The sequence below is a fragment of the Indicator indicator genome, chromosome 21, assembly GCF_027791375.1.
Source record: "Indicator indicator isolate 239-I01 chromosome 21, UM_Iind_1.1, whole genome shotgun sequence".
Lineage (NCBI taxonomy): Eukaryota > Metazoa > Chordata > Aves > Piciformes > Indicatoridae > Indicator > Indicator indicator.
This window is the reverse complement of record NC_072030.1, coordinates 3441207-3461371: the sequence shown is the minus strand read 5'-3', so window position 1 is coordinate 3461371 and position 20165 is coordinate 3441207. Positions and strand designations below refer to the sequence as shown.

Here is a 20165-nt window from a genome sequence, read left to right as displayed (position 1 = left end):
TATCTCTTTTTCTTTTCTTTAATAACTTGGAGAAGTTTGTTGTCTCCTGCCTTTTAGTGGTTCCTGTCCAGCCCCCTCTGAGTCAGCTACACCTTGGTGTAACACAGTGTAATACAGACCTGTAGTGGTGGAGCTCAGAGCTCACACATCAGCAGAATTAGGGCTTAGAAAAGAAACAGAGGAGAGCAAGGAAAGTCTCAAACGTGACCTCCAGCACCTGGAATTCTCCTTTCAGGTGTATCCAAACTGGCCAGACAGTGACTAGCAGTGTGGAAACAAAAGGGGAGCATTTGGATAGGGTCAGAGTATGTAAATGCTGTGGCTGGTTTATTAAGACTCTCCCAAAATGTTAGCAAATTACAATTAATCATGTTTCCTGGAGTTCATACCTCAGAAAACTGTCTTTCTCCTGAGTCCCCTGCAGTCAGCACAGCTCTTTTCAGGGTTCCATTTAAAGCTAATGGTGTACCAGGGCTGCACATGTTCATTGTGTGAGCAGAATACAAACTGGACAGATCTACCACAGGAAAACCAGATTGCAACACAGGCTTTGTGACAGCAGAACCTCTGCAACCCACTTTTGGCCATGAGAAACTACACCTGCAGGTTCTAGAGCTGATTTTGATGGATAGGAAAAGCCACAAACCCTTTCTCTAATCTAAGGCTGTGGGGAAACATCAAAGCAAGACTAACAAAACCAATTTGTCTTTCTTACAACACTTGTGCACAACTCTCATTTGCCTTCTCTCTATTGCCATGGCCAGTCCCAGGAACTGCATAGGGATTTAGTTTTGTTTTGAATGCCTTTCCAAGACACCATCAGGTTGTTTTCCCCCCATTCCTAAGGCACTGCAAACATGAGCACACCAGAAACCAGGAGCTCACACTGCATTGCCTGAAAGACTCCCAGAGTGAATAAGCCTTCAGCCTCTCTGTTAGAATAATTACTTTAATGCTTCTTCCATTTCTATCCTACTTTAACATCTGCTTTAGTCAATACTCTCTAGGAAAATATATTTCATCATTTAAAAGTAGAATTTTCCTTCTGATTAGAAAGCCTCAGACTCTTGGCAGTCAGCTTCTGCTCGTGGGTAATACTCCATCACCCAGGGATGGGGGGATCCAGGTGCTGTGACTAAAGCCAGGGTCTGGAGGCCTTCAGCTGTCTGAGAAGCACTGATGGGTCATGTAACAGCATTTTTAATGTGTGCTGGTTAATTTTCTAATTAAAGCACAGTGGCAGTGTCAGATCCCAAGCCTCCTGATGATGAGGCAAGTCTTTGTTTCACAGAGAGTGCTGGCAGTCACTCACACTTTGGATCTGAGCAAGACTCTTTCATATATGACACCAAGTTCACTTCATTAACAGATGTCAAAGGCTTTGGTTGAAATCAGACCTTCCTTTGAAAGGCCAAACAAGCTCTGAATCCATTAAAGAAATCTGCTGAAGTTTCTTTCCTGATTTCCTTTTCTCTTTAGTTCCTGTGTTTCTGCCCCAGATACATTTCACCAGCAGGCTGCCTGGCTTGTGATGCTTCTGATATCTCTGAGACTGAGACTCATCCCAGCCCAGGACATCTCACCAAACAGCTGCTCCTCAGAGATCTCCAAATTCAGGGCTAGGTCCCAGACAGCACTGAGCACCTCCTGCCAGATGCTCACAGTCCCCAGTAAGCACTCCCATGAAGGGAGATGACACCAAGGGGGCCAGCAGTTCCTCTGGTCCAAGGCAGTTATCATTTGGATGAGAATTCCCCAGTGTTTGGATGCTTATTTGAAATTCATTGTCATTCTATCAAAACCCAGGAGAGCCTGGACTGGTTTTTTTTGTTCCTACAGGCTTGATTTTAGGACTACTCAGTTAATTGGAATGAAGGCTGCTCAGTTAGAATACTAAAGCTGTTTAGCAAAAACCCAGTTCTCTGCCCATCCAACCAGGCATTACACAACAGCTTCTGTGGATGATGGCAAGGTGAAGTGATTGTGCCTATGACACTGTGAGAGCAGGAAGACATCAAGAGTGCAAGAAACAAGACAAACCTGGGACCTGGATGAGCCCTGGATAAAGCTGACTTGCAGTCCAATTCCAAATTGGCATTTGCCCAGCCCTGGTTTGAGTCTGCAGCTGGAAGTTTACCTTGCAAGGCACTCCACTTGCTCCCTTTTCTTGTCTTGATGATAAAATCCTTCATGCATTTGGAAACTCCAAGTTCCTTACTATTTTTTTTTTTTTTTTGTAGCAAAATAGCCAATCTACAGCTCCTGTGAGCCTTAAAGATGAACACCCAGAACTCACAGATCAATGCTCTGGCAAAACTTTTGGAGTAACAAGAAAATGTTTGGCTTGTGGAGGTGCATGCCAGAGCAATAAGAGAGTTTGGGTGCATACAGAGAAGATTCACAGCAGGAGCAGGAGCTTGCAGTGCCCTGTTCTGAAGCTGGATGTGGTCTTGTCTGTGTTACTGAAAAGCATTTCCAGCAGTAATAATCTGGAACTTTGAGATCTCAGGGGTTAAAATCTGAATGTGAAGCTAATAATTAAAATAAAGAAAGAGAAAACCTCTTACAGAGAAGATACAAAAGGTTATGTCAGTATTGCTGATTGCCCAGAACATGGGAAAATGGGAAAAAATAAGAATATTCAGCACCCCACACTTAAAACCAAAGCCCAAAGAGGCAAGGAAATATTAGGGAAATAAAATCTGATACCCTGTGAATGATCACAGCTGGCTTTTGCATGTCCCTATTCACCAGCTGTTTCTATGCCTCCTTTGTGGAGAGGCACTGGAGGAAAACAGATTATGATTTAATGGAAGGAGTATTGGGCTGAAACAAAGGCACAAAGCTGAGATATCATCCTCCATGGAGAGAGATTCTTTTATCCCACCAAAAGGCAGTCCTGCCCAGGGACTACATAAGCAGAGATTCTCAGTATAAGGCTCCTGGACAGAGCCAAACATGGATGAGAGTCCAGGCCAGCTGCTCTCACAGACACCAGTATTCACTCTTGATCCAAAAGGGACTGTCCCTTGCTGGGCTTCATGGGTTTTGTGATACCAGTAACAAGAACACATGGACAGCTACCCTGGTTCTCATCAGAGCTCAAAGCCATCCAGAGCTCTGTCTCCATCAGCAGCCATACAAAGACATGCAGGAGTGTAACAGCAGCCCAAGTGTACAGAACACATCCTCCTAAAACTACCTTAACTCTCTCACCACTCCCAGGTCAGAGCTTTCCTGACCCTGCTATGGTTCCTCATGAAGATCTCTCTTCCAGGGAGTCATCCTGCCTCCCTGGGAGTAACAAGTACTCAGGAGAAGATGATCACCTGCAAGTTCCTCACATTTGGAACCTGCTTCAGTGAGGAGTTCCCCAGGTCTTACATTATGTGAAGATATGCCTTCATGGCTACATGGCTTCCACTACTTTCCTGTGATGGCCTCTAGTTCTTTCATTGGGAAGAACAAATGAGCAATCAATCCCTATCTATGCCAGTCATGGGTCTATAGACCTACTATTGTCTCAGCAGTTACACCACAGAGGATTTAATGCCCTAAGGTTGTATAAGGTTGGTCTGTTGCACTAAGTTTGACCAACTAGAGAGTGGAGTTTAGAAATATGACATTAGCTTTTAGGGGATAGATTTCCTCTATTTACACAGTTATTCAGCTAAGGGAGGGAAGCTGTTCTCTGCTCCAGAAGAAATAAGGAAGCAAAAATGGAAGTGAATAAAGGGACATCCAGGGAGGAAGGAGATTGTAAGTGTGACACAGAAACACATCTGCCTAAATAAGGTAGGTATGGGGCTCACATACACACACACACAGATGCAATGGGCAACACAACATCTACAAACACTGGAGTGAGCTGGAGGAAAGGAGAAAGAGGAAAGTTCTGAAACCCAGGCAGGCCAGCTCAGCAGGCTGGCATGCTGCAGAAGGATCAAAGAGGGGCAGGAGAGAGAGTGGCTCCCAGTGCCCTGTGCTACTGAGCCTTGCTGGTCTGCTTTACACTGTGCTTGCTGAAGTCCTGCTGCAGCCCTCCCTTTCCATCCACCTTTCACAGATGCTTTTCACCATCCCAATCTGCTAATGGCATTTGGGAGAGACAACCCCAGAGAGGATGTCTGCATGTGTGTGTGTGTGTGTGTGTGTGCACAGGGAGCTAGGGAAAGCTCCAGTGCTGGGCCAGTATTGCTGGTCAGAGGCAGCAGTGTCCCCAGAGAGAGCTGTGAGCTTGTTCTGCTGCACCAGTGGCCTGCCGACACAGTGCCCTCAAACCAGCACCCTGAACAGGAATCCAGCCACCACAATTCCTGTGAGGTGTTCAGGGTTGGGAGAGAAGAAGAGAAACAGAGAAGCCTTGGCCTTGTTTCTAGTGAGAAATGCTGAGTAGCTCCATGGTAATTGCTAGGCAGCTCTTGCACACACCTTCCCAACCACAGCCACCCAGCTGAGCAAGGTGCTGAACGTCAGTTCCTGTTGTCCCCTCATCCCTTGAATTGCCCTTACTTTCTCCCTGGCTGGGGATGGGACCCACAGGACCTCCCTGCTTTGTGGCACAGGCTTGTCTCTTTTGGGAACAATAACTTCCCCCTCCCTCTGCCTTTTCTCTTCTCCTTGTACCCTGCTTCCACCTGTACTCTCCATGTTGAATGACTTCTTTGTGCAGAGACTTGGCTATTCCTGCTCGGGTCAGGTGATGTGGTCCAGGTCAGTTTGGCATCCTGCCACTCTCGAGCTGTCTTGCCTGGACAACTCCCTAGCTGAGGGAAATCTCCTTTTAAAGTCCCAAGAGACTACTTATTTTGGTTTTCCTCCATGTGGAGTTATCAGTTTTACCCTGGCTGGGTCTTCCCTGCTAGAACAACGTACTTTCATATGGCTTTAGGCAGCAGGAAGAGATTCAGTGCCTACAATATGATTTCTCCATTTCAAAAGCAGAGCAAAACTGTGAGACAACATTTCTCACAGCACACTTTGCCCTAAACATCTCCCTGAGCCTCAGTCAGGTGAGTGGTTTTTATTCCTGTTGTAACAGGACTTCCTTAGGGAGACAGCCTGCTTCACATGCAAGCTTGCAACAGGGTCCAAGTGCTTCCAGAGAGCCTCAGCAGCTAGCACATGCTAGGGTGCAGAAGTTAAGAGACAACACTCTGCTATTTGCTTTTCTCACAGGTTTTTCCTCACCAGAAACCTAGGGCACACTTCTTTCCCTAAGGAACAAGAAATGCTTCACACAGCAGGGTGTGTGAAGCATCCAAGGATGCTTTCCCAGCTAACTCCCCTCACCCCTACATGGCTCCAGCATTTCCCAAGAGGAAGGGCTGGCAGAAATTTCTGGCTGCTTCCCTGAGTTTGATTTGATTTCTGCAGTCCAGACAGCAAAACCCTGACCCAACCATAGCTCTAGTGTCCTCACCTTTCCTGTCTCCTACTGGGTTAACCTATTTGCTTGGCACCCTTGCAACCCAATAGGCAGAAGGTCAGGTAGTGCTGGAGGGCAAAAGCAAAGTGGAAAACAATATTTCCTGAACTGAGCATACTTCTCACTCTTCTAGATGGAGCTGTTTTACCTTCAGCTGTTAAAGGCACACTGTCAGACCAGAGGAATGTAACCCATGTGTGCAATGAGCCAAGGACATCTGGGATGTAACTGCAAGATACAATGCCAGCTTCATTCCCCTACTTTTGTCTTGGCTTGTTAGCACAAAGGTCAAGCACAGAATTTGGCTCTTATGTATAATATTTAGTTACTACCTTTTCAGCATCATACAATGGGAAAATTCTTCCCACTTCTCCTGCCCCTTGCTCTTCTCCCTGCAGCCCCTGCCTTGCTCATATTTCTTCCTGTACCTGTGCATTCTTTCCACTTCTCCCCATTTGTCCTTCCTTGATGCACTCCCAATAGTTAAGCTTAGGTTCCCAGCATCCACATTCTTCTTTGTTCTGTCCTTTTAAAGGACAGAAGAGGTAACTCTGATGTTTTGTGTGTGTGTGTCACCATTAGTGCTCAGAGTGAACTTTTGCTACCACCACTAGTGTTCAGAGTGAACTTTTGCTACCACCACTAGTGTTCAGAGTAAACATTTGCTACCACCATTAGTGTTCAGAGTGAACATCTCCTGTGCAATGATGGGATGAGGCTAGCTGCTGCCTTATCAATTCAAGCTGCCTGCAGATTCAGGTTGATGCCATTGCACAGGGTCACACATGGAAGACTTTCTTTACCACCATGAGGAACTCTTACTTTAAAGACAGACAAAATCCAGCTTCTGCAGAACCTTAATATATGACTTGTAGCTACCACAGTGATGGGCCAAGAATTTGATCATGCTATTGGGAAACTATTAGCCATCTTCTGACCATCTGGAAATGCTGCTTAATGTTACTGGCTAAGTTTAAAAGTAGCTCTTGACTTTGTCCTGGGATCCTCTGAAGTTGGAGGTTTCTGAAGCATGCCTGAAGGGGTTGAAAATCAGGTGCATGTCCCTGTTGTGGGAGATTTTGGAGCTGAGAAAATCTGGAAGATCTACTGATGATGCAGCTTTTGATGGAGAAGTGGGCAAATGGCTCTTTGGGCGGGAGCAGGGCAGAAGCAGTTCAAGTGGGGAATGCGCTGGGAGCACTGGAGAGGGAATGAGAGAGGGAGGAGCAGGGTGGGTGCAGGGAGTTACTGCTCTGTCTGAATGGAGTTTGTTCCTCCCTGTAATCAGAGGGATGGCCTCCCTCAGCCTCCTGCTACTGAGAGGCACTTCACCTGCCTGTCCCTGCTGCAGCTAGGTGCTCAACAGTAGAAGCTACTCACCTGATAACTGCTGCACTGAAGGCTGGTCGTGTGTGCTTAACAACTGTGCCTGAATGGTTTCTACTACCCTCTTAAAACGACGGCTTGGACCTGTGAGGAGAGAAGAGGCACAGATGGCTGTGAGAGGAGCAGGAGGCAAATCCTCACACCACCCAGGCTGGAGGGGAAGGGTCACAAGAACTTTCCCTTCAGTCTTGTCCCCAGGAGTGTACTGACTGGACTTAACAAGAATCCCAGCGTGGTGGGGGTTGGAAGGGACCTCTGGAGATCATCCAGTCCAGACCCCCTGCTAAAGCAGGGCACCCACAGCAGCTTGCCCAGGATCACAAAGGTCAGGTGGGGTTGGAAGCTCTCCAGAGAAGGAGACTCTGCAACCTCTCTGGGAAACCTGCTCTAGGGCTCCAGCACCCTCACAACAAAGAATTTTTTCTTCCTGATCAGGTGGAACCTCCTGGGTTCCAGTTTGTGCCCATTGCGCCTTGTCCTAACAGGATGAAGAATGGCTTCTGGGCTTTTGTAAAGACAGAGAAGGAGGGTTTGAGGTTAACCTCTGTGGCCACCCAGATGAAAAGGGTGACTGCATGTTCCTGTCAGAAGGTAGAAACCAGTGGCCTCACTTTGCCCAGCTGAGATACTGAGACCTTGGAGTGAAACACACAGGCTTCAAATCTGATGCATGGAGCCACCACTTCACCACTAATCACAGTGGTGGCAGCTTCACCTCTTTGCAAATCTCCTTCCCTCCCAGCATCTCCATTACAGCATGTTTGTTCCTCCTTGCCCCTGTCTGAATTTTCCCCTGAGGTTGAGACAGCTCCAGAGCTGTCTTTGTAAGCCTCTGTATCAGCAAGGACAAAGCCAGGTTGCACCCCTCTAACAGCATTGCCATGGTTACCTGATAAGAGTGTGAAAGTGACAGAATAGATCCCGTTCTCCTTCTGTGCCTCTCCCCCTTCTGTGTATGTTATGTCCACCTGGAACTTGACTGGCTTCTGGAAGACAGCAGGACCTCCTGTGGACTTGTATTCTGCACGGAAACTTGTCTGTGAGATGACACTGTGACTGAGGCTTGGGATCTGAAACAGGTTGGGAGAAGGAGAGAGTAGAAGCAGAGCACAAAGGGAACAAATCTGCAAACCTCCATTTAGAACACTACACGTTTCCAGAGAGGGTAAGGTGTGTTGGGTTTGCTTCTGGACTTGAATTTATAATGCGCAGAGAATGACATTGGTTGCTTGGCACCAATGAAGAAAGGAAGGCCATGGTGCAGTGGTAGTGTCTTAGCAGTAGCAGTGGGACTGCAAGCTCTAGGTGAGTGGTTGCCCTTGATGATCTCAAAGGTCTCCTCCAACCTTGACTGTTCTGTGAAGAGAGCACTGCTCCTTACAGGGCTGGCCTAAACCGAAAGGCTGAATATGATGAAATATTGGTGGAATATTCACAATGATTATAAACTGGTGCACAGCATCATACACTCAGCCTTTCTTTTCCTACTCATCTCCCAGTTTGGTGAAAAGCCTTTCACTAAGTGAAAACTGCTAATAAAGGGAGGGGGCAGGAAAGTCAGTGGGATGGAAGACTCAGCATAAAAAAACACCTGAGTAGCCTGGTCTGAAGGGCAGCCTGTCCAACTCCCCTGCAGTCAGCAGGGACACCTCCAACCAGATCAGGCTGCCCACAGCCACATCAGGTCTCATCTTGATTGTCTCCAGGGACAAAATCTCAACCAGCTCCAATTTTACACCACCCTTATTGTAAAAAAACTTCCTCCTGATGTCCAGCCTAAATCTCCCCTGCTCCAGTTTCAAACAATTGCCCCTCAAATCCTAGACAGTGAGAACAAGGGGGAAAAAAAACCTGACAACCCCCTCTGCTTTCCTAGATTGTAAATAAACCACACCTGCAACAACTGATGCTTGGCTCTCCAGAGGGAATTACCTTTCTTTCTGTCATACAGCATTGAAGAGAAAACTGTAAGTAAGCAATGCAGATGTGAGCCAGGATTTTGCCTGGCTCAGTGGGAGGAGAGCATAGCCAGCAGAAGGAGACCCCATCTGATGCCCAGACGGTGGCTGTTAAGGTTAATTTGACAAAGCAGCAAATCACTGCCTCGCCGCCGCACAGCAGCCTGCTCCAGCTGCAGTGGTGCTCCAAGCACTGGCAACCTGCAGACCCTGCCAAGAAGGCTCAGATCTCTTCTCTCCTTAGAGACAATTATCCACAGACAGAAATTCAACAGGCCATGTGAATTCAACCCACAGAGGATGGGTGTGAAGGAGCAGAGGCTCTGCCCAGTGGCACATGGCACAAGAAGCCCTGGAGCTGAGCAGTGAGCAATGGGCCACATGAATTCAATCCACAGAGGATGGGTGTGAAGGAGCAGAGGCTCTGCCCAGTGGCACATGACACAAGAAGCCCTGGAGCTGAGCAGTGAGCAATGGGCCACATGAATTCAATCCACAGAGGATGGGTGTGAAGGAGCAGAGGCTCTGCCCAGTGGCACATGGCACAAGAAGCCCTGGAGCTGAGCAGTGAGCAATGGGCCACATGAATTCAATCCACAGAGGATGGGTGTGAAGGAGCAGAGGCTCTGCCCAGTGGCACATGACACAAGAAGCCCTGGAGCTGAGCAGTGAGCAATGGGCCACATGAATTCAACCACAGAGGATGGGTGTGAAGGAGCAGAGGCTCTGCCCGGTGGCACATGACACAAGAAGCCCTGGAGCTGAGCAGTGAGCAATGGGCCACATGAATTCAATCCACAGAGGATGGGTGTGAAGGAGCAGAGGCTCTGCCCGGTGGCACATGGCACAAGAAGCCCTGGAGCTGAGCAGTGAGCAATGGGCCACATGAATTCAATCCACAGAGGATGGGTGTGAAGGAGCAGAGGCTCTGCCCGGTGGCACATGGCACAAGAAGCCCTGGAGCTGAGCAGTGAGCAATGGGCCACATGAATTCAATCCACAGAGGATGGGTGTGAAGGAGCAGAGGCTCTGCCCGGTGGCACATGGCACAAGAAGCCCTGGAGCTGAGCAGTGAGCAATGGGCCACATGAATTCAATCCACAGAGGATGGGTGTGAAGGAGCAGAGGCTCTGCCCGGTGGCACATGGCAGAAGAAGCCCTGGAGCTGAGCAGTGAGCAATGCCTCCAGGAGGCAGCTGGGGTGACTTACCGAGAGGAAAGCGTGGACAATATCAGCCTTGATGGAGCTTAGTGGTTTGTCCTTAATGACCACAAAAATCTGTTCTTCTTTCTCCAAGTTGATGAAGTTACCAAACCAGGATTTTTTGGCAAGCCTGGAGTGATGAAAAGAAAGAGATGGTTTAGAGTACTGAGCATTCTTTCTTACATGCCCCAGCTAGAAAAAAATACTTAAAAACACCTAAGGACGTTTTGGTAACACTCTAGATGTGATATCATGACTAATAGTGAGTGGCAAACAGGGTGAGAGAACATCAGAACAACATTTCACTTGGTGACAACTGTTAAAACCATGGACCATACCCTGTTAGCCTGGCAACACATCTCACCAACCATGAACAACCAGGACCAAAGGTAACTCTTTTGGCTGAGCCAATGGAGCAGTTAATACTGTGGATAGGAAGTGCATATAAGCCAGGGGACACATTCCTGGTTTGTCTCTAGGGACCTCTCATTTCTCATGACAACATCTGGGTGTTGCTAACACAGGGCTTTAAGTTCCTTCCCACCCAATTTCAACCCTCTTGGTGTTGTAGGACTTGGAAAGTTCCTTCTCTGAAGATGTCCTGTTGGGCTGACAGGACAGTCACAGGACCTGATTTTTTTTAAGGCAAGCCACCGACCTCCCAATGTGTCAGTGAGTGGAATCCACTCTCAGGCAGAGGGGGAGGACCAAGACTGTCCCATTCAGGATGTCTTTATAATGAGTACTTTACAACGAGGAATGAATTTTCAGTACTAGGAGAGGAGGTATCAACACCACACAAACCACAGAACAGCTCTCCACTGACAGCAGTCCAGCTTCCCAGTTCCTTTAATCATGACATGAAATTGCTCTGTTTTTTCATACTGATCTTATCAGCAAATGTTTGATTGTGTTTAGCGTTCCACCACCTCAATGCACTTTGTTGACAGCCCTTTCAAACAGGCTAAAGTTAAAAGGCAGGGCTATGAATGTTATTGGGGGACACTACCCAGAACATGAAGGTAGCATCTCTGATGGGTGCTTTTGAGGGGAGAGATGTTGACAGCCAGGAGATACAGCCAAAGAATTGCTAAACTGAGGGAAAATCCCACTAAAATCAGCCAGATCTTAGCAGCAAAATGCCAGAAATCAAAAGACCTGCACCAAGAGACTGTGGGGCAAGTCCAGTTTGTGGTGTGGCAGGCAACAGGATCTGGCTTGTTTTGGCAGACATTCACCACTCATGAAGACATCTCCAGACAAGGAAAGCCATCTTTCAAAGGGATTACTACACATCAGCTTCACATCCAAGCAATGAACAGCTGGAGAGAGGTATCAGCAGACTCACTTTCTGCAGCAAAGACTCAGACAGAATGGGGAAGGGCAGAGACTACGATTGAGAGGAGCAAACTAGGAAACTAATTTGAAGTCTAGACCTTCAGGATGAAGAACAAAGCATGATCTGAGCAGCATCCCCTTCCAGAGTGCTCCATGAATCACACCACTGCCATCCCACTGCCCATTTAATGCACTCAGGAGAAAGCCTGACCTAAGAATCTTTGGCTTCTACTTATTGCAGGCAACCAAAACTGAGAGTACCAAAGCACTTTCTTGCAACTGGGCAAACCAGTGCCCCCCACCTCCACTGAAGTGAGCTGGAAAAAGGTCACTCCTGAAAATATTCACAGGCAGCTGCAAAGAAGCCAGTGAGCCAGAGCAGAGCACAAAGGGTCCTTTCAATGGGTCGTTAAGGAGCCAGGGCCAGAGTGTGAAAGGAAATTACATGCTAATTAGCTCATGTGTCTCAGGCACACCACAACAACTCCACCAGCCCCTGGAGAGCTGGGGCTAGAGCTCCCTGCATGCAAAGGCTCTGTGCTCATTAGTAAATTAGCACCTGGTTATCCATCTAAAGCAGTTGGTTGGCCAAGGCTGGGACCTTGGCTAGAGGGACTCCTGGGGCCCAGTGTATGTCATGCAGGGAAGCTGGGTCTGGGAAAAGCTCTCACGTTGAATTGCAGGTCTGCTGTGTTAAAATATGGCTTTTCATGCTGCATTAACATTAATGGCTTTGTTGGCCCTTCATTTATAGATATCCATAAGCACAGGTTCAAAGGGCTCCAGAGCATCAGGAGGTTCTCTCCTGTTCAGCTTGGAAACTTAAGTCTGGAGTCCCCAGCTGGGCTCATCTCTCTGGCATGGCTATCACCAGTAACGCCAGCTCAGGAAGACTCACTGCAGCCTGGGCTGTGCTCCAGCCTGCAAGTCACTGGAACTCACTACATGATTCTCCTGGTGTCACAGGAGATGGAATACATGCCAGTGTCCCATGTCTGGAATGATCAGAATCAAGACACAGCACACATGCACTGCCTCTCCCCCTCAAAGGCAGGCAGAAGGAGCTGTTTTCATGCACCTAGGGAGCAGTAGGTCCACTGAAGAAGAGAGGGCAGCTTTGCAGTAAAAAAACAACACAATAAAAATTTCCCTCCTCTTAGAGGCTGTTTAGTGCTGCTGACTTGGGGTAAAATGGGTATGGATCAATGATCCTGGGCACCCTGCATGGGATTCTCTAGCATTGCACAAGATCACCCTGTAAGAAAGAAAAAATGTACTTAAAATGGACAATCTTCTCTGGTGATGGCAAACCTAAGGAGGAAGGAGATAGGAGATGTGCTGGGGAGGATGGGCAGGTGACTCTAGGGAATCTCATCAGTTGATTCTCCAGTTGATTGGGGAAGCAAATAGATTAGCATGAAAATGGAGGCTGGAGCTTTCTTACTGCCCACTGAATGTCTCAGTGTTGTAATGTTGTGCCTTTTATTACTTTTGGAACATCTGCTTTGTGCAGAGCCTCACTGTCTCCTCTATCTGTCCCTGAGTGCATGGATTTGTAAGCTCCAGGGGTTTACCTGCTAGGCATCAATAACAGGACTTCTACTCACAGAATCACAGAATTGTCAGGGTTGGGAGGGACCTCAAGGATCATCCAGTTCCAACCCCCCTGCCATGGGCAGGGACACCTCACACCACAGCAGGTTGCTCACAGCCACATCCAGCCTGGCTGCAAAAACCTCCAGGGATGAGGCTTCCACCACCTCCCTGGGCAACCTGTGCCAGTCTCTCACCACCCTCATGGGGAAGAATTTCTTCCTAACATCTAATCTGAATCTACCCACTTCTAGTTTTGTTCCATTCCCCCTCATCCTATCCTTACCTGACACCCTAAAAAGTCCCTCCCCAGCTTTCTTGTAGTCCCCTTCAGATATGGAAGGCCACCAGAAGGTCACCTTGGAGCCTTCTCTTCTCCAGACTGAACAGCCCCAACTCTCTCAATCTGTGCTCATAGGAGAGGAGCTCCAGCCCTTTGCTCATCCTCATGGCCCTTCTCTGGACACGCTCCAGCAAATGGAGCTTTGCAGGAGTCAAGCAGCTGGAGCTATGTCTCTTTAAATGTCATCCCTAACACACTGGGTAGGATTTTTTTTCCACAGCCAAGAGCAGAGCATTACCCAGGCATGGCACAGTGTCACACCTAATCACCAGCTTTGTTAAATGAATGGCTGCAGCAGAGCAAGGACAGGTATTTATTGCTCAACACACCAGGTCAGTGCAGCTCTCGAGGAGGAGATCTTATTCCCTACAGAAAGGAAGGAAACACTGGACAAAAATCAGACTTGTGGGAGTGGGCACTGAGCAACAAGACATCTATGGGTAACATATAGCCCAGTTCATTACTTTTTATGACTTTTATTATGTTTACTGCAGGGTGCAGCCCAACTGAACTCATTAATTTGACAATTATTCAGGAAAAGAAAAAAAGGGTCTTAGGCTTTGACTTGCATCCAAACTGCCTCCAATGACAGGCACTACATCTCCATCCCAGCTTTGAAAGAGAGTGGGAAGCAGCATACAGCAATGAGGAGGGAAGGGAAGGGAAGGGAAGGGAAGGGAAGGGAAGGGAAGGGAAGGGAAGGGAAGGGAAGGGAAGGGAAGGGAAGGGAAGGGAAGGGAAGGGAAGGGAAGGGAAGGGAAGGGAAGGGAAGGGAAGGGAAGGGAAGGGAAGGGAAGGGAAGGGAAGGGAAGGGAGAGGGGAGGAAAGGGAGAGGGGAGGGGAGGGAAGGGAAGAGAGAGGGGAGGGAAGGGAGCGGGGAGGGGAGAGGGAAGGGAGCGGGGAGGGGAGAGGGGAGAGGAGAGGGGAGGGAAGGGGAGGGGGGAGGGGAGGGGAGGGGAAGGGGAGGGGGGAGGGGAGGGGAGGGGAGGGGAGGGGAGAGGAGAGGAGAGGAGAGGAGAGGAGAGGAGAGGAGAGGAGAGGAGAGGAGAGGAGAGGAGAGGAGAGGAGAGGAGAGGAGAGGAGAGGAGGGGAGAGGAGAGGAGAGGAGAGGAGAGGAGAGGAGAGGAGAGGAGAGGAGAGGAGAGGAGAGGAGAGGAGAGGAGAGGAGAGGAGAGGAGAGGAGAGGAGAGGAGAGGAGAGGAGAGGAGAGGAGAGGAGAGGAGAGGAGAGGAGAGGAGAGGAGAGGAGAGGAGAGGAGAAATTTAATTCTGCAGGTCTTCTGTTTTAATGGCCTTAAAACCCATTTGGGATGAGAGTGTCCTCTATTCTTTGAAGAGGATGTGTTCATTTAAGGAAATTCTCTCATGCTCCTCGATCTCATGCCCCTCATGCCCCACAGTGTTGAAAACACAATTTACTCCGTTTTTCTTCCAGGATTTACTACTCCCTACTCCTCCCTCACCTGAAGCCTGCAGCTCTCCAGTCTGCAGAGTTAGACATAGAGTGCCCATCTTACCCCACATGAATGCCAGCTCTGAGGAAAGCTTTTAAGGCAATACCACTGTTTCAAATTACAAAATTTTGGGCCCCAAACTTCCATCTCCAGCTCATGAATATTTCACATGAGTCTCCTGACAAAAGGCCAAACTGCCTTGGTTGGCAGGGGAAGTCTATGGGCACTGGGTGCACAAACACAAGCTGTGAAAATAAAAAGGAATCATTTGGCATCTGATGCCTGTACAAGGAAGTGTTTGGAGCAGCTCTCCCTGGCAGGGGCTTCCAAACCCTCCGTGCAGTGACGCAGATTTGTGCAGTGAAATGGGTGAAATGTACCCTGACTTTGAGGAAGGAGCCTGCTGAATATGAAACAGCTTCTGCATGGCCCAGTGCTGCTGCCTGGGATTAACACAGCGCTCACTACTGCAGCCAGAGATCCCTCTGAATTCTCTTAGCAGAGGCTTCGGTGTGCTAGCCTCAGGATGCAAACCCTCCTGTACAAGAGGGAGACTTTGCAGGGCAGAGTTAGTGCCAGTCTAAGCCACTGAACGTCATCCCTGCTCCCCAGCAGTGATCTACTTGACACCAAAGTGAAAGAAGACAGAAGGAACATAAAATCATAGAACAGTCTGGGTTGGGAAAGAGCTTTAAGGTCATGGAGCCCAACTGTTATCTAACTCTACCAAGTCTGGTGCTGAACCATGTCCCTCAGCACCACATCTCTGCCTATTTTCAACATCTCCAGGGATGGGGATTCAACCACTTCCCTGGGGAGCCTGTTCCAATGTTTGAGAACCCTTTCAGTGAAGAAGTTTCTTCTAATGCCCAACCTAAACCTCCCCTGGTGCAACTCGAGACATTTCCTCTCATCTTATCCCTTGTTACTAGGGAGAAGAGACCAACATGTTACAAACCCAGGAAATGGCAGGCTGAGGGAGCTGGGGGTGTTCAGCCTGGAGAAGAGAAGGCTCCAGGGAGACCTCAGAGCAGCCTTCTAGTACCTGAAGGGGCTATAAGAAGGCTGCAGAGAGACTGTTTCCAAAGGCCTGTGGTGATAGGATGAGGGGCAATGGTTTCAAACTAGAGAAGAGCTAATTTGGATTGGCTGTCAGGAACAAGTTCTGCACCATGAGAGTGGGGAAACACTGGAACAGGTTGCCCAGGGAGGTGGTTGAGGCCCCATCACTGGAGGTATTCAAGGTCAGGCCTGACAAAGGTCTGGGCAACCTGATCTAGGGGAGGATGTCCCTGCTTACTGCAGAGGGGTTGGACTAAATGACCTATGAAGATCCCTTCCAACCCAAACCATTCTATGATTCTAAATTCAGCAAGCCACAAGGAAATGAGGTGGTTCCTGGGAGACTGCTTCATCACCTGTTGACCCCATTGCTATTACCAAGGTATAGATTTTACCCAGGGTCCTTATCAGAGCCATTTCACACCTCTGGCCCACTCCCTGCACAACAGGTTACAGTCAGATACTGACCAACAGCAGTCAGTCACTCTGCAACAGTCAGGCAAGGAAATGACATTGGTATGTGGTGGGAAAAAGGTAGTGTCCTGGCAAATTACTTACTCTGGGGATGATTCTGGGGTTAAATTAGACATCTCCTCTGGAGTAGGTACTGCCCATGCACGCACAGCCAAAGAGAAGGAGAAGAGAAACAGATGAGTCAGCCAGCACACCTTCCATTTTCTCCATATATCCCACTGAAATGACTCCAGTGTTGCCTCTGCAACCAGTCCTGACACTTGAACATTGGACATGTCTCCAGATCACTAATCAAGTGCTGCATGTCAAGGCTCACCCTACCCTTCCTTAAACCAGGATGTGATCCTGCACTGGCTTCAGTGCTTCCTGGTTCGGACCCAACCACCATGCCAGTCCTGCTTCAGAGCCCAGTAGGATGCAGCTCAGTCACTGCTGCAATGCTCTGCAGTTCTCTGACCACCTCAGGTGGTCCCTGGCCATCACAGTTCAAAACCCAATGCTTCCATGGCTGTAGTCCTCCTTTCCCACGGGATCCCTGTAAAACCCCTGGCTGCTGCTGACATCTGAGGATAAAGCAGGTGACTTTGGGTGCCCTTTGCCTGAACACAAAAAGCCACCTGGAGCCTGAAGAAGAAAATTTTGCACATCTCAACACTCTAGAGACTCCAAAAACTGAAAGAGGCCAGCAGATATCAAACCACTGATTGTATAAAGGAGACTTTTACACGAATTACCAAAGCAGGTAAAAAAAAGAATCAACCAAGATCAAACAGGCTGTGCATCAGAAGGACAAATTCAGGCTGTTGCCACCGGCCAGTTCTTTCAGCAGAAGGCTCAGCCCCTGGCTGTGGAGAGGCAGCAGAGCACAGCCAGAGGGGAAATGGCAGAGCCCTGAGTCTGTTGGCAAAAGGAGTGGAGAAGCTGAAGATTTCTTTTGTTCTAAGATCCACAACAGAGACAATTAAAGCGGCATGGCCAGGGTGTGAAGAGGGCTCAGGAGATGCTGCTGGAGCTGGTGAGGCAGAGCCTGCTCACACGGGCCTCGGGTTAGGGCTGGCTGAAGCTATCATCCTCATTTTCAGTACCAATACTCAGCCCTCAGTACACAAAATCTGCAGAGCCACAGAGAGGCAGAGACTTGCCACTCGGCTCCTGCCCAGACCAGAGCCATCCCGGAGGTCTGGGCGAGTACTCACCTTGCAATTTCCGGCGATGGAAGCGAGGAGACCCCAGGAAACTATTCTTGATTGAGTTGAGCCGTGTCCTCCATGGCATTCCTCCAATGCTGGGGCTGGATGGTGGTGTTGGGTTGGGTGTGCCTGCTGGGCTCTCCTTTGGCGTATGGACAGGTGTCCCCTTGGGGGTAGGGAGGGGACTTCCCCTTGGAGAGGGGTGAGGGGTGACCTGTATGATGGGGATAGATTTGGTGCTCGGGTCAGTACTAGAAGGGAGCAATCTAACAGGAGACATAGGGTTGGTCTGCACTTTAGGAACGGCCAGCTGCGGGTTAAAGCCGGCGGCGGGCGAGCGGCCCTGGGCGTGCTGCACAGGGCTGTGCTGGGAGGAGGGGGCGCTGGCATTGCTGGTGGGCAGAGGGTTGGATTTAGTAGACTGGAGTGGTTTTTCGGCCAATTTGCTCTTGGATGGCAAAGTCTGCGTCTTTGGGTTGGGCTGAAGTGCTGGCTTTGGTTGGAGCACATGTCCAGGCCTGGAGGCGTTCCTACAAGTGTCAGGGTCCAAGGAGACTTGGGGTCGGGGAGAGAAAGGGAGGTCGGAGGTCTGAGGGGGGATGAAGAACTTTCTGATAGGCTACGAGACAGACGCGGAGTGTCCATGCACAGCAACAACAGTGAGGCACGCACAGAGCGGGCGAGCAGAGAAAGGAAAGCCAGAACCAAATCCATCCCAGTCACAAAGATGCACCATGTCACGAGGACACATGAGAGATGGAGGTGAAAGGAGGGGAGAGTGGAAAGGGTGGGGGGGGAGGGATTTTGCAAAGAAACAAACAAAAAAAAAAAACAACAAACCACGAACAAACAAATGAAAAAACAAACAAAAAAAACAAAAGACATGCAGTTAGCTGGGAACACAGCATAATAACAACAGCAGCAGCGGCAGCAGCAAGAACAACAGTGTCATAACAGGCTTCATCATATTAACCAACCACGTGTCAGCAAAGGAAAACAACAGAAAGAAAAGGAAAATGAAGGAAAAGTGAAAAGAAAAGAAAAAAACAAACAAAAAAAAACAAACCGAAAAGGAACCGGAAAAAAATAAACTAAACTACCAAAACCACCAAAGAATGACCAACCAACAAAAGCAAAGAAAGTAACCAAAAAAAAAAACCAAAGGAAGAGAGAAATGCCATCTCTCTGGGATTGTTCTGATTGCCCTGCAGTGAGAGAAGCACGATGCTGTGGGGAGGTGAGGAAGGGGAAGAAGAACCACTCAAGCCACAGACAAATTGAGATGTGCCAAGAATGGGACCACCTCTTTCAGCTCCGAGTGCCCCTCTGCGGACCCAGCAGGGAGATGAGACCCCCAGAGAGGTGTGTGTGAAACAGACACCGATGCTCACACCGCTCAGAACCTCTTACCTTCCCCTTCACCCCTGGCCCTGGCTAATGCACAGCCTGCCCCCCTTTGAAAGAGGGGCAAAGGGAGAGTGATGCCAGGTGGGCACCTGGCTCTCCCCCTCTGGCCTGGAGGTGAAACCATTGAGAGCATTCACTTGGGAGCTTCGGAGCACAAACCACCACAAGACAAAGAGGGACTCGGGTGGGTGGGTGAGTTGTAAACAGCTATGGCAAAAGCTTCGGTGAGGCCTGGCAAATTTGTTTGGCTGGGAAGAGATGGGGACTTCCCATCAGACTTTATGCTTCTCCTGCAACATCCCTCATGGCATGGAAGGGCAGCTGGATACTCGGAATTTCTGTCATAAAGTCACAGCAACATTTGCCACCGAGTCCCAGTTCTCTGGAGGGGTAGGAGGGTGGGGGGGAGCCGTTTGTAAGACACAGTTTAAAAAGACAACCAAAGTTCATAATCCATCACTGAGTTACCAAAAGGGGATTATGAATTGTTTTTTTTTTTTCCCAAACAAGAACATTTACATGTTAGAGGCCTTTTGGGAAACCATTTGTATGTCGACAGCAAACACCAATACACAGACTTAGGAGGATAGAAGCCTTTTGAAGGGGTATTAGCAAGCTAAAAAAAAAAAAATCACATTTGAACCAAAAGAAATCTCCTTACAAAACATCGCTGTTAACACCTTAGATTACAAGTACTGGCAGAAGGGTAAAACTAGAAATCATCATTTGAGGTCTTTAGTTTTGGTCCATGTGTGGATTCTGGTTTCTATCAATTATCACCTATTACAAATTATTTATAATTTTAATTTTATTTATCTATTTGTTTGTTTGTTTGCTTGCTTGTTTATTATTATGGGCCACTCTTAACACCTTAGAGCTGTAATCAAAACTGTCCAGACACCCCATGTCCATGTAACCATGCCTCCAATCTCAGTCCTAGGGAAGCAGGAGTTTACTTTCTGGCTTAGATATAGCAGCACTGTGCTGGCAAAAAGAGGCAGAAATGCATTTAGGACTTAATTCCTGAACTGGTTTGCATCCAAGTTTTGCAGCTAACTTTGAAGAATTCAGGATTGGGCCATGCAAATGAAAGGAAAATCAAAATATTTGTATTCTTGTGAGGATTGTAAAATTAATCTGAAGTCTGAACTGATGGTAAATTCTGGACTGAGAAAGCAAGGGGAAAAGCTGAGGGAAGTGGTGAATTTCTGGAAGTCACCATCAGCAGTTATTAACCATGTGGACACCAAATTAACCAAAGAACACCAATGGTGAAAAGCCAACAACTGCTGACTGCAAAAGCCTCCTTGTGACTTTTGTGTCTTATCT

At 48.4% G+C, this 20165-nt stretch overlaps 1 protein-coding gene across 1 annotated transcript in view; it reads right to left on the bottom strand.

Moving 5' to 3' along the window:
* Nucleotides 1-20165, bottom strand: part of BRSK2 (BR serine/threonine kinase 2) — a 387342-nt gene that overhangs the window by 15360 nt on the left and 351817 nt on the right. Inside the window, exons 14-18 of the mRNA XM_054390340.1 lie at nucleotides 17436-17643; nucleotides 16324-16372; nucleotides 9983-10106; nucleotides 7704-7884; nucleotides 6809-6898 (exon numbers count right to left, since the gene is read on the bottom strand). Coding sequence (XP_054246315.1) covers nucleotides 6809-6898; nucleotides 7704-7884; nucleotides 9983-10106; nucleotides 16324-16372; nucleotides 17436-17643 — 652 coding nt within the window. The remainder of the gene's footprint in view (nucleotides 1-6808; nucleotides 6899-7703; nucleotides 7885-9982; nucleotides 10107-16323; nucleotides 16373-17435; nucleotides 17644-20165) is intronic.